At 46.5% G+C, this 13,678-nt stretch overlaps 3 protein-coding genes across 3 annotated transcripts; 1 reads left to right on the top strand and 2 right to left on the bottom strand.

The window, feature by feature from the left end:
- Positions 1-342: 342 nt before the first annotated feature.
- On the top strand, positions 343-2,469 carry LOC124673957. The gene has a single exon (XM_047209999.1). It carries the CDS (start codon positions 343-345, stop codon positions 2,311-2,313), a length of 1,971 nt encoding a protein of 656 aa, XP_047065955.1. The 3' UTR covers positions 2,314-2,469.
- Positions 2,470-2,902: 433 nt separating this feature from the next.
- Positions 2,903-5,488, bottom strand: LOC124673680 (phosphoglycolate phosphatase 1A, chloroplastic-like). Its single transcript, XM_047209713.1, has 11 exons — positions 5,126-5,488; positions 4,970-5,037; positions 4,802-4,894; positions 4,639-4,710; positions 4,446-4,517; positions 4,195-4,254; positions 4,059-4,111; positions 3,699-3,796; positions 3,508-3,607; positions 3,263-3,366; positions 2,903-3,179 (listed from the first exon to the last, which is right to left on the bottom strand). Exons 1-11 carry the CDS (start codon positions 5,385-5,387, stop codon positions 3,073-3,075), a joined length of 1,089 nt encoding a protein of 362 aa, XP_047065669.1. The 5' UTR covers positions 5,388-5,488; the 3' UTR covers positions 2,903-3,072.
- A 396-nt stretch (positions 5,489-5,884) lies between these two features.
- Positions 5,885-11,541, bottom strand: LOC124674262 (ABC transporter I family member 6, chloroplastic-like). Its single transcript, XM_047210302.1, has 7 exons — positions 11,272-11,541; positions 11,121-11,171; positions 9,615-9,836; positions 9,355-9,477; positions 7,038-7,214; positions 6,390-6,489; positions 5,885-6,231 (listed from the first exon to the last, which is right to left on the bottom strand). Exons 1-6 carry the CDS (start codon positions 11,521-11,523, stop codon positions 6,391-6,393), a joined length of 924 nt encoding a protein of 307 aa, XP_047066258.1. The 5' UTR covers positions 11,524-11,541; the 3' UTR covers positions 5,885-6,231; position 6,390.
- Positions 11,542-13,678: the final 2,137 nt, after the last annotated feature.

The raw sequence follows: 13,678 nt of genomic DNA, 5'->3' as shown, positions 1-13,678 counted from the left end.
GCGCGTCCGGAACAGAAAAGAAAACTCGACTACCAGAAAACCGATATAGAAAAAGAAAAAGAAAAAGAGTTTTAATAAGAAATCCTAGGGCAGGTCACGCCGCACGCCACCCAAATTCCCGCAGCCCTGCGCTTTCGTCCGCCGCCCCATCTCAGCCACCGCCGCCGCCGGCGGCGAGCAGCGGCGGACCGGAACCTGCTGCTGCTGCCAAGGAGCAATCCCCTCATCCGCCAAATCAGCCCCCCCGAGAGCGGAAGAATTAACAAGAGGGGCAAGGGGCAAGTCAGCCCTCCCCCGTCTGATCGGAACTCGCCGGCGGAGCAACCCGCTGATGCGGCGCCCATGGCGGCGGCGCTGCTCTCGTACCTGCAGAGCCTGTGGCCGCTCTGCGCCCGCCTGAAGGAGGACGACGACCTGGGCGCGTCCGCGCGGCTGGTGCGGCCGCTCGCGGTCCCGGAGGAGACGAAGCAGTTCGTGCTCGCGCTCCGGGAGCCCGAGTCGCGGGGCCTGATCTACATCCTCGCGGCGCAGAACCTGTCCGAGCAGTCCGCGGCGGACGCCGGCCGCCTGATCAGGGCGGTGCGGCCCGGGGCCGTCATCACCCAGGTCGCGCACGCCGAGGTCGACGACGTCTGGATCGAGGAGGAGTGCCTGGCCGAGGGCGGCGCGGGCGGCGTGCCGGCGTCGCCGTTCCAGGTGATCAAGCGGTGCGTCACGGAGAAGAGGAGCAAGGAGCACTACGTGAAATCTGCCGCCTGCCAGGTCCTGCAGGAGATTTTCGGGGTCGGGTTCTACGGCCACCTCTTGGCTGCCAAGAAAGCCGCGGAGGAGACAGGGTCGCATTTTCTCTTGCTCGGCTCTCCGTATGAGAAGAACTGCAATGGTGGTGGTGGTTCGAGCAACGAAAACAGTTCAGACAATAGCTCAGCTCAGGAGGACTCGAAGGCTAGCTGCTCGCTCCCTCAGACCGCCATGGATGATAACTCTGGACAGCAATTACAGGGTAGCTGCTTGATCCCTCAGAGTGCCACTTCAACAGCGAGCTCCAATGCTAGGAAGATATGCCTTGTCGATGATTATGGAAGGCAGATCCTGAAGTCGCTAGCTCCAACTGCTAACTTGTTGCTGTCCCAAGCAATCTCTTCCACCGCTGTTACCGAGAGCAAATTGTCAGAATGCAAGCCAGCCGACGGATATGAGCCTCCACTTTTTGCGCAGACTGTCTACCCTTTGCTCGCCGACCTTTATGCTATATTTATCGACACTCCGGCGATCGTGAAGGCTATGTCTTCTGTACAGATGTTGCTCACTCAAGTCCACAAGGGGAAGCCAATTTGCAGTGAAATGTTATCTGATGTCTATGCATTTGGAATTGCAATAGAGGCTCTCAGAATATGTTTAAACAATGCAGGAAGACGCCGCATTGATGCAAAAGATAATCATGGTTCGGAAAAGCTGGAGTTCGCTGAACTCCCTTCTGAGGAGAAGTGCCACATTCTTCTCGTTCAAGCTCTCAGAAGTCAACTAAGGGAGTTTGGTTCCGTCGTGGCTGTAGTTGATGCCAGCTGCTTAGCTGGAATAAGGAGACACTGGAACACTCCTGTTCCTTCAGAGATCACACAATTAGCTGGCAAGTGCTTCAGTCATTATGGCAACAAAACCGACAGCGATAGCAGTGAGCTGCCGTTGGACAGCACTGATAAAAAGAGTTGGATTGCTGAGAAACCTGTCGTCGCAGTTGGTGCAGGAGGAACAGCAATTCTTGGTTTTTCATCTTTGTCAAAAACTGTTCAGGCTTCTGCTGTTTTTAATTTGGCTCCCTATAAAACTCCAGTGGTTTTAAAGTATGGCTTAATGAAGCTGCAAAGACATGCCGGCGTTGTATTAAGCAAGCTCCTCTCCCATGGGGTTGTTAGTGCTAGTTCGAAGTCATCTGCTTTACAGTTCACGGCTTCAGCAGAGAAGATTCGAGCTGTGACACACACTGTTATAACATCAGCAGAGGGAACTAGTATATTGGCGATGCGGACATCGTTCTATGAAATAATGCAAAAGAGGCGCAACCGACCTTTCAGAATAACTCCTTGGGCAACATTTGGTTTTAGCATGGTTGCATGTGCTGGCCTCGTGCAGCATGGCGATGGGATTGAGTGTGCCGCCGCGGCTGCACCTTCTGTTCCCATGATTGCCTCCCTGGGCCGTGGTCTTGAGAGCTTGCGTGTCACATCACAAGAAGCGAGGCAAACGAAGGGCCAAAATGTGAAGGAAGCTTTGCTAACATTCTTGAGCAGCTTAAAGAAATCAGTAAAATAAAGGCGCAATAGTGTACAACTGAAACTGTATAGATTTCATCATGCAATTTTGTCATTAGGCTGAGCTTTTTTTTACAATCTGTACAGTGCATTCTTCTTGTTTTTACTGATATAATGAAATTATCATGGTATGCTACTGTGTGCACTTCTTGCTTCAGCTTAGAGAGTGGGAACCAGATTGGATAGTTTGTGTTTGAACTTCTTGCTTCAGCTTAGAGAGTGGGAACCAGATTGGATAGTTTGTGTTTGAACTTCTGTACATAAAAATACAGAGCATATCCTTTTTTTCTATATTTTAGTAACTTATCGAATCCTGGTATTATCATGTTGCTAGTAATGTTAGTTCATAAGAAGAGTAATGGTTCTCTTCAGGAATATTTTTTCTCATACGCAACATGAGAGTTGGTGATGTTACTTACTTTACTCGCCATTTTTTCTTCTGGGATCATATTTACTCTCTGTATGTCCTGTGCTTAGTCACATTTCTGACCGATACTTATTTGCTTGGTATACATTTCAACCTTAACCAGGCATATTTGGTTGTCATATCTCTTCCATTTATTTATTGTTAATCATGAGCCTAGGAAAAGTTGGCAGCAGATCCATTTGATATTGCATTTAATACATGCTTGCTTATAAAGATCTGGTCTCACGATTACAAATCGTCATGAAAAAGAAAAAAAAATCCTTGTGATCTCTTAGTTGCTATACAAAAGTAAGGGGCACCCCCCCAGCTAAAACAGTCCGTTCACATTTTTGTTCATACTGTTGCTGCTTTGAGGGTGAGAAAATCAGAAATTTGGTTCGTGTAGAAATCTGGCTGGATCGTGTTGTTGGGGCTCTGAAGCGTCTCCACAGACGTCACACCTGTAGAAGTCAAACGACCAATCTTAGTGTCGATGCAAAATCAGCAGAGCAAGTGCTACGAGTTCAACTATGATCAAAGATACCTGAGAGAACCAGAAGAGTTTTGCAGCCTCCATTTTGCCCAAACAGAATGTCGGTATCCAAACGGTCACCTACCATGCATATCTGAGATGTTGTGATTCCAAACCTGCCATCGAAGAAGAAAGGTAAAACATCTCAAAACTATTCTTAGCCATCAGCTGTCTGATTCACAACATTATTTCTTGCAGATTTCTGGAAACGGATTCATGGAGCTGGACTACTGCTGCTGGGACACAGTTAGCCTTACTTCTTTGCCAGGTAATCCATCATGAATGTTGATGGCTTCCCGACGACGAGTGGTTCTTGTTTGGTTGAGCCAAGAACAGCGCCTACCATCGACCCGCCACCTGAGCAAGGCAAATTTGAGCAAGGGACGACGATATGTTTTTTTTATGGGGGGACGACGATATGTTGAAAGAGTAGGAATGCCTGACTAACCTGCCCACTCTTGGGCATCAGTGAGATGAGTGACAGCGTCCCTGTTTGTTGCAAGGAAAAGGCACCCAGGATTCTCGCGTATGCAAAGCGTCCCGTACCTTAAAAAGTTAATAAGTGACAGGTTTACATATGTGAAATCGATAATACCGAACTTTTGTAGATTACGAAGAGTTTGTGGTCTTGCTCTTGCATGTGCTAAATCACATGAGTAAATAACTCAATATGCAATCAAATACTAATCTGAATTTTTACAATCCTAACAGTCTTAACTGAACCATTTACATCTAACTTTAGTCTTTTTTTCTTTCTTTCTAATTCCACTTTTTCTTGGGCTAGACGGGCGAACAAGAAGGTACTTACTGAACTTTGTAGTAGTTAAAGTAGCGATCAAATCCAACCACAACTGCTCCAACCTGTGACAAACCCAAATATTATTACTGCCTCATAGCATAGTAATTTTGCTGTGACCTAGAAGAGGAACAATAATCATACTGACATCTTTGTCATGCTCCATGTAGAATCCAGGCTTCAGCTCAATCTTCTTGTCACCATCTGTCTGCACGAGCACGGTGATTATTATCTAAGGTTTTTAAGTTTGTCCAAGGTCTCACTCACTCCAGTTAGTCGATGCAGATTTCAGATTTGCATGCAACATTGGGTACCAAAAAATACTAACATGCTAACAGGAAAACATGAATTTAATTCATCATGGATGTCACAGAGAAAGGAGTAGTCTTTGTTACATACTGGTCCACCAAGGTGCTGAAAGCCAGCCAACTCTAGCTCTATGAGAATTCCTTCCTCTCCAATCACATAAACCTGAACCATATGAATGTTAACTTTGCGCTTGAATTCAGTGCTACATCGTGTGCACCAAAGCAGGTGCAGCCACATTTTCCTAAAAATGGCGAGTTGTTTGACTGACGAAGATGCATTTTACCTTCTTATCTTTGGGGAAATCAATGGACTCCAGGTACGCAGCGGCTGCGAAGGACGACGCAAATATCTCTTCCTGCATGCATATTGATCATCGTCCCATGCCCCAGTTAGCAGGAGAAGAAGTTTACCAATGCAGAACAGCAGCTAATGACAGGAACAGATACCTCGTTGACACTCAGCCCGAGCGACTCGAACTTCTTCCCGTACTGCTTCCTCGACTTGGTCGAATTGTTGGTCACGAACACCAGCCTTTTGCCCTGCAATCCTTGATGAAATCAGCAAGAAACCGCAGAGAGTCTGAGAAGATAGCCTAATCTGCGAATCTATCAGACCTTTGATCTGAGCAGGTCGAGCGTCTCCGGCACGCCGTCGATCAGCTTGTCGCCCTTCCAGATCACCCCTACGCGCCAGGACAAGAGAGCCAATTAATTCAGGCATGCTCCAGGAAACACGCAGGCCTTGGGCGATCGATCTTATCTCTCACTCACCATCGCAGTCGAATATGAAGGTCTCGACGGAGTCGATGAGCGCCTCGGCGTCCTCAAGCTTCGCCGCCGGCACTGCCCCCGCTGCCGCTCCCGCCATCACGGGCCGTCTGACGGCGCAGTGAGGCGATGCCGCGGTTAGGCCGACGCCGCCGGTGCGCTGGTTCCTGCCGAAGGACGCGCACGGTGGCAGCGTCGGCGTCGACGGGGTAGGGGATGAGGAGGTCGATGGGAGGAAGCTGGGGGAGGCGCGAGCCAGCAGCATCTCTGCTATTGCTGTTGGGATGCTCGGTGTTTTTTTCAGAGATCGGGTGGCGTTTGGTTGGTGTGGTTTCAGTTTCAGCAGTGTAACGGTAATGCGTATGCGATGGATGTGTAGTGTTCACCTTCGGTTGGTGTGGCGCGTCCATGGTTTGTGGCTGGGAAGACGGGTGCGAGGGATTGGGATGTGGGCTAGTGGTGCTGTGGTTGTAGTTCAAAGGTAGGAAAAATCTGTCATGGAGTCGTGAGAGGCTTGTGACTTGTGAGAGCATCATTATCTTCCTTGAAATGAGACGATGGTCCATCCATTATCAGAAAAAGTTTATCAAGAGTTCAAGACTCAGAAGACATAGCGTGGCTTACCTAATATATCCAAACAAGAACCCAGAAATTTCAAATGGAGCTCGGGCTACAGAGCCCGAGTTTAATTTTGGAACTTTTGCACAAAGCACTCAGAAGTCGGAACTACACGATAATAGATTATCAGTAGGCACTGTCATCTGAGAGGACAACTTGACCACATACCAGAGAGGCAATGCATGATATTCAAAACTGTTTACAATTGAAGAGAAAATTCCGATACAATTTTGTTGGTCATATCCACATGCAAGGTGTTGCTCTGTATACTGTACTAATATTGTTAACCAAAAAAAAATCCTACAGGCCTAAAAGAGAAATAGGGCCAAGGCAATTCAGAACTCCAGGGCTCTTCCTCCAAAATTACACTGAATTTACAGCACTTCACTTCCAGGCTGCATGTCGTACTAGGCATAAGAATGTATGGAAACCGACCAGTGACCAATCTATTCTGACAAATAGACTAGTGGCTGGGAATTCGAGCATTTGACCTGCAAAGGAGTATCTAAATCAACAAAATGCTTAAGAAGCCGGTCCATATTTGTAGATATTCAATTCATCATTTTTCACCATGAAGATGCATGTGTCTTTATGTGATCATAACAACAAACGAAATCTCCCCCGAACGAGAAGTGAACAAAAGAAAAACCTTATTCATGCTGTACAAAAGAAGCGATTGATTTGAAACCACCCTCGTTGATGTGGCTGGCTAGAGAGCTGTCACCTGTCTTCACTATCTTGCCACTTTCCTGTAATTTAAACAATCAGAACCATTATCAATGACAATACATGCCCTTTATCTTAGAAGTTTTTCAGTTTGAAAAAAGTAGAAGAATTGGCAAGGTGCCAACAATATTTTGATCAGCTTGCTAAGATTACATAAGTGATCTCGTTCATGTTTGCTACATAAATTACAATCATCTTTAGAGGAGTTCCTTTATCAGTAAGTGCTGTCATTGGGTTGAATGATAGAGTGGCAAACAGTTACTTTCAAATATGTAGAACCTAGTGAGACCATAGGTCTTCAACACCTGATTAAGTAACACTACATACAAAAAGTTAGGAGACACAAGTTCAATCTTCGGACTCTTCTCTTTCACACTACTCTCTGAAATTGCACATGCAGCTAAAATGATAAGCTAATCCAGGGTCCAAATAATCTTTCATGAAATAAAATAGAGGAATGCTAAATTAGATGCATTTTTTGAGGGATAAATTAGATGCATTTGAACAGACAAATGTACTATAGTCTATCAAGTGCAAAAAATCTACAAAATAAGTATGCATGTGCACTTACCATGATGTGAACATAGCTTGGCTTAATAAGATCCAAAAGTCGTTGGTAATGTGTAATCATCAGAACGGAGTTTTGGGGAGTCAAGAGCCCATTCACTGCATGAGCTACATCTTCAAGTGCATCAACATCTAATCCTGAATCTATCTCATCGAGGAGGGCTAAATCAGCCCCAACGACCTAATTTAAAAACCATCAATTAGAGCTGGAATTTATTGTTGAAGTATACAACATGGATAAATTATGATTGCTATTAAAAAAAAATCAGCAAGCATTCTCTCCTTACAAGAATGTATGCCTTAAGCCTATCCAAGAAAAAGTTGCTGATATTGTTAATAACACACAATACCTAACAAGTCTCAAGAAAACAAGGACACTTGCATACTGCATATAATAATGGATATAACAATATAACATTAGAGGAAAGAAAGGCCTAATGAATCTCAAATGCATACTCCGCTGATAGGTCTTTGGCATCACATTTGCACTCATATAGAGCTGAAAATGTATGTAGACATAATGATGTAGCCCTACCCAAGGTTGACACTACATCAAGACCGACAAGCCCTCCTCGTGGTCCAATGACACGAGCTCGAGCCCAAACCATACACCAAGAGGTGAATTCGCTCCTTTCCACGTATACATTTGATACCTCTTTGGATGGCGTGCTACTTCATGCAAATACCCTATGTTCAATCAGGTACATCGACCAAGACACGAGCCATGGAGACCAAGCCAATGGAGAGGGAGCTCGAAATGATGAAGATGGAGCTACAGCGCCCAGGCCGGAACTTCCGCCCCCCAGGACCGGAACTTCCGGCCAGATGCCTCCCAGATGCCTTCCAGCGCCCAGGGAAAAGGATCCAGCCGGAACTTCCGCCCCGAGGGACCGGAACTTCCGCCCACCGGAACTTCCGCCCAAGTTCCGCCCTAGTTCCGAAATTGCGCCAAAACGCCCCTGGATGTTACTGCAAGGAAATTGGCCATTTCCGGAACTAGGCCGGAAGTTGGCCGGAACTTCCGGCCTCCTGGACCGGAACTTCCGCCCATGACCGGAACTTCCGCCCAGGACGGCCGGAACTTCCGCCCTGTCGAACTTCAGCACAACAGCACTTTTCAGCGTGTAACTTATCCCTTCGCCCACCAACTATAAATAGCCTTGTTGGCTCAGATCTGAGATTAGACTTGATGTAAGAGAAAACATGAGCTATGCTCCTTCCTGCGGGAAACCCTTCTAGATCTACCAATCTACGAAGTTACCTACTCTTCTAGGTAGTTGATCTCTTCCATTCTAGGAATTCTAGTGTTTTGGATCCTTTGCTTTTGCAATTCTGTCTATTTGCACTCTTTTCCTCTTTGGAACTCTATCAATTGCTATTGCCAATCTTTTGTGAGGGATTCTACTCCTTGTGGGTCTTTTTCTTGCAATTCCATTGGGTTGGTGTATCGGGCCAACGAAGAACAACCGGTTGTGTGTGTGTGTTGCGTTTGTATCTTCGATCCACCCCGCTTTCCACCCACGTTCTTCGTGTTCTTCCACCTCCCCCACGAATCCCATCCAAATCCGTGAAGATCGGGCACACCCTTGGGCTTAGCCCCCATCACATAAACACATTGGCAGTTAAATCTAGAATGAATTCATTGGATACGAAAAATAAAATGGAAGAGTTTAACTCAATAGTTCTTTGCAGCAAAACAAGACTGCAGGTAAGCTAACAGATACATTTGTCCTGAGATCCTAAATAATTCATTCCTTAGAGCTCTACGGTATGGATTCTTTTTGGAAATATCAGCCCAGATTCATGTCAAGAATAAAGCGCTTAATTTGTAATGCATGGCCATGCTTAGATACAAAGTATTTGTGGAGATCTGAAGAAATACCATGGTTTCAAAAACAAATATGGTAGGTCATAATGGTATTACAACAAATCCAACGAATCAACAGGGACTGTTTTTTCTTGAACTGATTATCAGAGGGACTGATTGAACTTATTGATTTGCATTTATTGAACAAGGTGTCAAATCTCTCAAAGATCATTTGGTCTGGTTTAGAATTGACTAGTGAAATAACAGAACTTCTAATTCAGCTTTTGTTAACTGCCAATGACTACTTGACCTGACAGCTACTTTTTTCCACAACATGACAACATACCGTATTGATATCGTGATCTCACATAGTTATAATTTTCGCTAATCTACAGAGAACTTTTTGGCACTGTATTTCATAGGTGATACAGTAAAATGAGATATTTGAATATGGTAGCATATAAATGATGTAACAGCCAAATTAAGGTGTCAGATGGCTTCATAGTAATCTTACAGAAAGTTGTAGTATCTCATTGCGCTTTCTTTCTCCACCACTAAATCCTTCGTTGACATTACGATCAAGGATCTTTGGTTCCATCTTTAAGGCCTCGACTTTTTGTGATACAACTGAATAAAACTGCGTGATAAAGAAAACATATGTCAGAGTTGTACTTATCTCAGAAACTAGCAGCTAGCAACATACAACACCGTATTATTCTCTTGCATGGTAAGTGAAACTGTTGGTGGCTTATACAACAGATATAATGTTCAAACCTCAAGAGGCCCCAAAGCTGGGAGACCATCCTTCTCCCTGCGAGCATTTAATGCCATGAGCAGAAAATCGTAATTGCTCACTCCAGGAATCTCAATAGGTGCTTGGAAGCTCATAAAGAGACCTGCAAGAGATCTTTCCTCTGGCTCCATGTCAATCAAGTTCTCACCCTTAAAGAGAATGGTACCACCTGTTACCTCATAATGTGGATGGCCAACAAGTACCTGTAACGAAAGATGCAACAACTCAATGTCTAGACGAGGGCAAAGGAACATGGTCAATTTCCCATAGTATCAGGACACCTTAGAGTTGCGAACATGAGAAGGGATTTAATTAAGTTGCACACGACTGCCATGGCAGAAGTTCTCACACAATTTGCAATGCACGCACTACATAACAAAGCTCATTGAATACTTAAGAGTTGATCTCTGCGAGACCTACAATTTCAAGACAACAAGATGGATTATCCTATGTTTTGTAAGCTGGGCCCGAATTTCGAGGGTACCTTAGAGATCTTGTATAAGCAGTACATTTGGCTGGTTATTTTAGAAAGGAAAAGAGCACCCGTCTTTCCTTTAATAGTTTAGATTTTGTATGATGTGAAAACAAACATCGTTGAATGGATTCATCAAAGTATTTTCAAAATCCATAGCAAAGTCGGTGTTTGCCTGGAGTACTAGTTTGAAGGGAGCTTTGAGCTGGGAACAAGTCGGCACTCATAAGGGTTCAAATGGATCTGCTTTAGTGCAATATTTTGTCTTTAAGGGCAATTCTCAACAACATGGCCATTAATGGGGACTTAATGCTTTGCACAAGCAATTTTCTCTTTGTAGCATCACGGAACATTGTTAAAGGAAGGGGATTCAGCGAGCAAGCGATGGTGGACATGGCAGTTACCAGAATCAAATGATAGACTGAAGTCCTAACACAAAACCAAGTGACAAAAAGAAAACCTTGGCACATGATGGTAGAACCTTTATGCGTTCTTATATCAAATCTTGGTAGTCTTACATTACTCTGCTTAGGAATTTAAGATGATATGTTATAAAAGTTGTATCTGTCACTCTGTTAAGTCTATTACGTATGTATGTTCTAGCATGGGAGTTAGTTCAAGAGATTGGTGGGTGCTGTTTTATATGGGGCGGCTCTGATTGATCACTGTTAAGCTGGCATCGCTGGCTCTTTTCTAGTCCAAATTCCTTCTAGATTTGGTGCGTATCCAAACAAGAGACATAAAAGGCATAACTCTCACATAAGATACATAGCCCTCGAACTAAGGGGCTGTTTAGTTTGAGCAATCACCTAGTCCATCATGTATTGGACTAGGCAGTGGTTTAGTGGCCTGATGGTAATCTATCCTGAAAATTGAACTGCACTCCTGATTTTGCCATTTTGGTCCTTTTTGATCCTAATAATGAATGACCTCCATTTGTCAGAGGAATTTCTCAGTGGCTTTCATGATAACAATCGGGAGACAAATGTGGACAGATGAGGAGTAGGACTCTGACCTTTGTGAGGGTGCTCTTGCCGGAGCCGTTCTTCCCCATGATCGCATGAACCTATGATCACACGCAGATAGAAACCAACACAAGTCAACACCCCAAACCTTCCAGCCCCAACGCAAGCGAGCCGCTACCCACACCAGACAGCAACACGAACCTCGCCCTCGCGGATGGTGAGGTCGACGCCTTTCAGGATCTGCTGCCCGGTCTCCTTGACGGAGGCGGTAAGCCCGTGCACCTCGAGAAGGAGCTTCCCGGCGGACTCGGCCGAGGCCGCGGGCGGGCCGCGCCTCGGCCGCACGGAGATGGAGCTCAGCGGCAGCTGGCGGCCGATGAAGGGGCGGGATGGCGACGGTGAGAAGAGAGCGGAGGAGGAGGAGACGGCCGCGGCGGCGAACGGCGGTGCCATGGGAAGGTCGGCGAGGGAGGAGGGAGCGGGGACGAGGCAGAGCCGAGGAGATCAGGAGAGGAGGGACGAAGAGGGGGACGCCGGAGGCGCGCGCGATAGGGATTGGTGGCGGCGGCGGCGGCGGCGAACTAGGATCCTGTCCGCTGAACTGGAATGAATGGTTGGGGGATCCCATTAGATTACTGGAATCAGGTAGCATCGCAGTGGTGTGTAGCACACTAGTACGGTACTGTGTTACTGCAATGGAAAAAAAAATGACTTCGTTTAGCTTTTTTCAAACACGTGCTCATCGCCTCTCCATCAATCAAAGCCATCATGATTTAGTTGAGGACATTTTGTTCCAGTAAGAAAATTTATTAGTACATTTTATTAATTTGTTGCGGATAGTGTTTTTTGACGAGTAAACCGCATTGGTGGTCCCTATTCTTTCTCCGTGCCTTCAGTTTAATCCTTATTCTTTGAAACTGAACAAGTAGGTCCTAATTTTTCTCTCACTCGCTCACGCGAGGTCCTAAACAGGTATGACCCGCGTTGACCCGTGCCACGCCAGCCAGGGAGACCCAGGTAGGCAACCAAACATACTGTAATGTACACAGCTACGCTATTATCCGACAGGGGATTAGGGTTCACGCGGGAAGATCGCTAGGTCGATGAAGCCGTGTCCCATTTCTCGCGGGCGCCGGCAGGTTGGAGCTGCGAGGAGTAGCCGGCCAGGGCGTGGTCGGCCAACAGTTGCGAGGGTGCGCGGGAGATGGACGGTGAGCCGGCAGAGGGACGAGGCCGTGCGGGCGGCCGGAGGGAGGATATGACTGCGCGAGCTGCTGCGGGGCGCACAGGTTCCGGGGAGTCCGGAGCCAACCGTTGCGCACCCGGCCGCGCGGCGGTCAGATGAAGATGGCCCGCAAGCCGCGAACGCGGAGGGGCGCACGATGCGCGGAAGCCGGGGCAGCCACAGTCTGAGCGGCGAGCGTGCGGGCCAGCCGGACTGGAGCTAGTGCTGCTTATCCCTGGGCACCGGTAGTAGCAGCCGGACTTGGAGGAGAGGAGCTTCAGCCGGCAGCGGCGAGAACCTGGCGCATGAGCAACGGGGTCGGCAGGTTGAGGCGCAGTAGTGTGCGCGGGCAACCGGTTGCTACGCTTCTACTGGTGCGGCAGCAACGCGAGCGGCATAGCACGCGAGAGGTCGATGTGGGCGTTGGCAAAGCCGGCTGACGGCGAGTAGCGCGGGCACGAGCCGACGCTGTTGCGGGCATGCGCATCTTGCTCGCGCGCACGCGAGCTGCCTTTTCGCAAGCTAACAGCCCGATCGGTTGCTTAGCTGGGTCCCACTGGTCGACGTGGCACGGGTCAACGCGGGTCAGACGTGTTTAGGACCTCGTGTGAGCAACCGATTGAAGAATTAGGATCTAGTTATTCAATTTTAAAGAATAGGGACTAAACTGAAGGTGGGGAGAAAGAATAGGGACCGCCAGTGCGATTTACTCTTTTTTGACATACTCCTACTACTAAGCACGAAGAAGAATTACATGTCATTTCGTCAAGGAAGATAACCAATTGAAAGCATCACCAATGGAGAATCCCACTAAAACGGTAAAGGAAACAAATATCAACGAAAAGCGTGGGAAAACCTGAGAATGTCTCTCTCATATGATTGTGCAGGAATGTACAAGTAGCAATGAAAAGTTATAGAAAACCTGAGATCGATACAGCATGGAACATATAACAAGCATAAGCCCGAAAACTCACATCTGAACCCGGGCTCTTCTGCACCTGCCCTATAAAAAATCGAAAAAAAAATAGCAAACAAAGTCAGACAACGAACATGAGAAGGTTCCCTACCTGCAAGAAGCATTGTGGTGAAAAAAATGATATGTTTGGTGTTCTATGCAAAAATAACAAATTTTGGTGCTGTTTAGACCATTTAGATTTGTGGTTTACAACACTCAGATTTATCTTTTTTACACATACCACTACAAGTATCTTCTCTTCTAAAATTTTGGAGTTCTATTAGAACACATGTTCATGTTCATTCACACAAAAAAATTCAGATTTGGTGATGTAGATCATTTTCTTCAAGTAACACTTGTCCATAGCAGCAAGTCACACAAGTAAGCAACGATCAGATGTCCAAAGTGACCGGAGGCCCGAAGCAGTA

The sequence above is a fragment of the Lolium rigidum genome, chromosome 7 (assembly GCF_022539505.1).
Source record: "Lolium rigidum isolate FL_2022 chromosome 7, APGP_CSIRO_Lrig_0.1, whole genome shotgun sequence".
NCBI lineage: Eukaryota > Viridiplantae > Streptophyta > Magnoliopsida > Poales > Poaceae > Lolium > Lolium rigidum.
Note: the sequence above shows the minus strand (reverse complement) of the source record. Positions and strands in the feature narration are given on the sequence as shown.

Excerpts from the sequence above, each read along its gene's own strand:
- LOC124673957 (XM_047209999.1), top strand. The coding sequence starts at position 343 with ATGGCGGCGGCGCTGCTCTCGTACCTGCAGAGCCTGTGGCCGCTCTGC.
- LOC124673680 (XM_047209713.1), bottom strand. The coding sequence starts at position 5,387 with ATGCTGCTGGCTCGCGCCTCCCCCAGCTTCCTCCCATCGACCTCCTCA. Across the intron at positions 5,038-5,125 it reads CTTCATATTCGACTGCGATG|GGGTGATCTGGAAGGGCGAC; the intron begins GTGAGTGAGAGA and ends CCTGGCGCGTAG. Across the intron at positions 3,608-3,698 it reads TGATGCCCAAGAGTGGGCAG|GTGGCGGGTCGATGGTAGGC; the intron begins GTTAGTCAGGCA and ends TGCCTTGCTCAG.
- LOC124674262 (XM_047210302.1), bottom strand. The coding sequence starts at position 11,523 with ATGGCACCGCCGTTCGCCGCCGCGGCCGTCTCCTCCTCCTCCGCTCTC. Across the intron at positions 9,837-11,120 it reads GCAAGAGCACCCTCACAAAG|GTACTTGTTGGCCATCCACA; the intron begins GTCAGAGTCCTA and ends CTTTCGTTACAG. Across the intron at positions 6,490-7,037 it reads CAAGCTATGTTCACATCATG|GAAAGTGGCAAGATAGTGAA; the intron begins GTAAGTGCACAT and ends TTTAAATTACAG.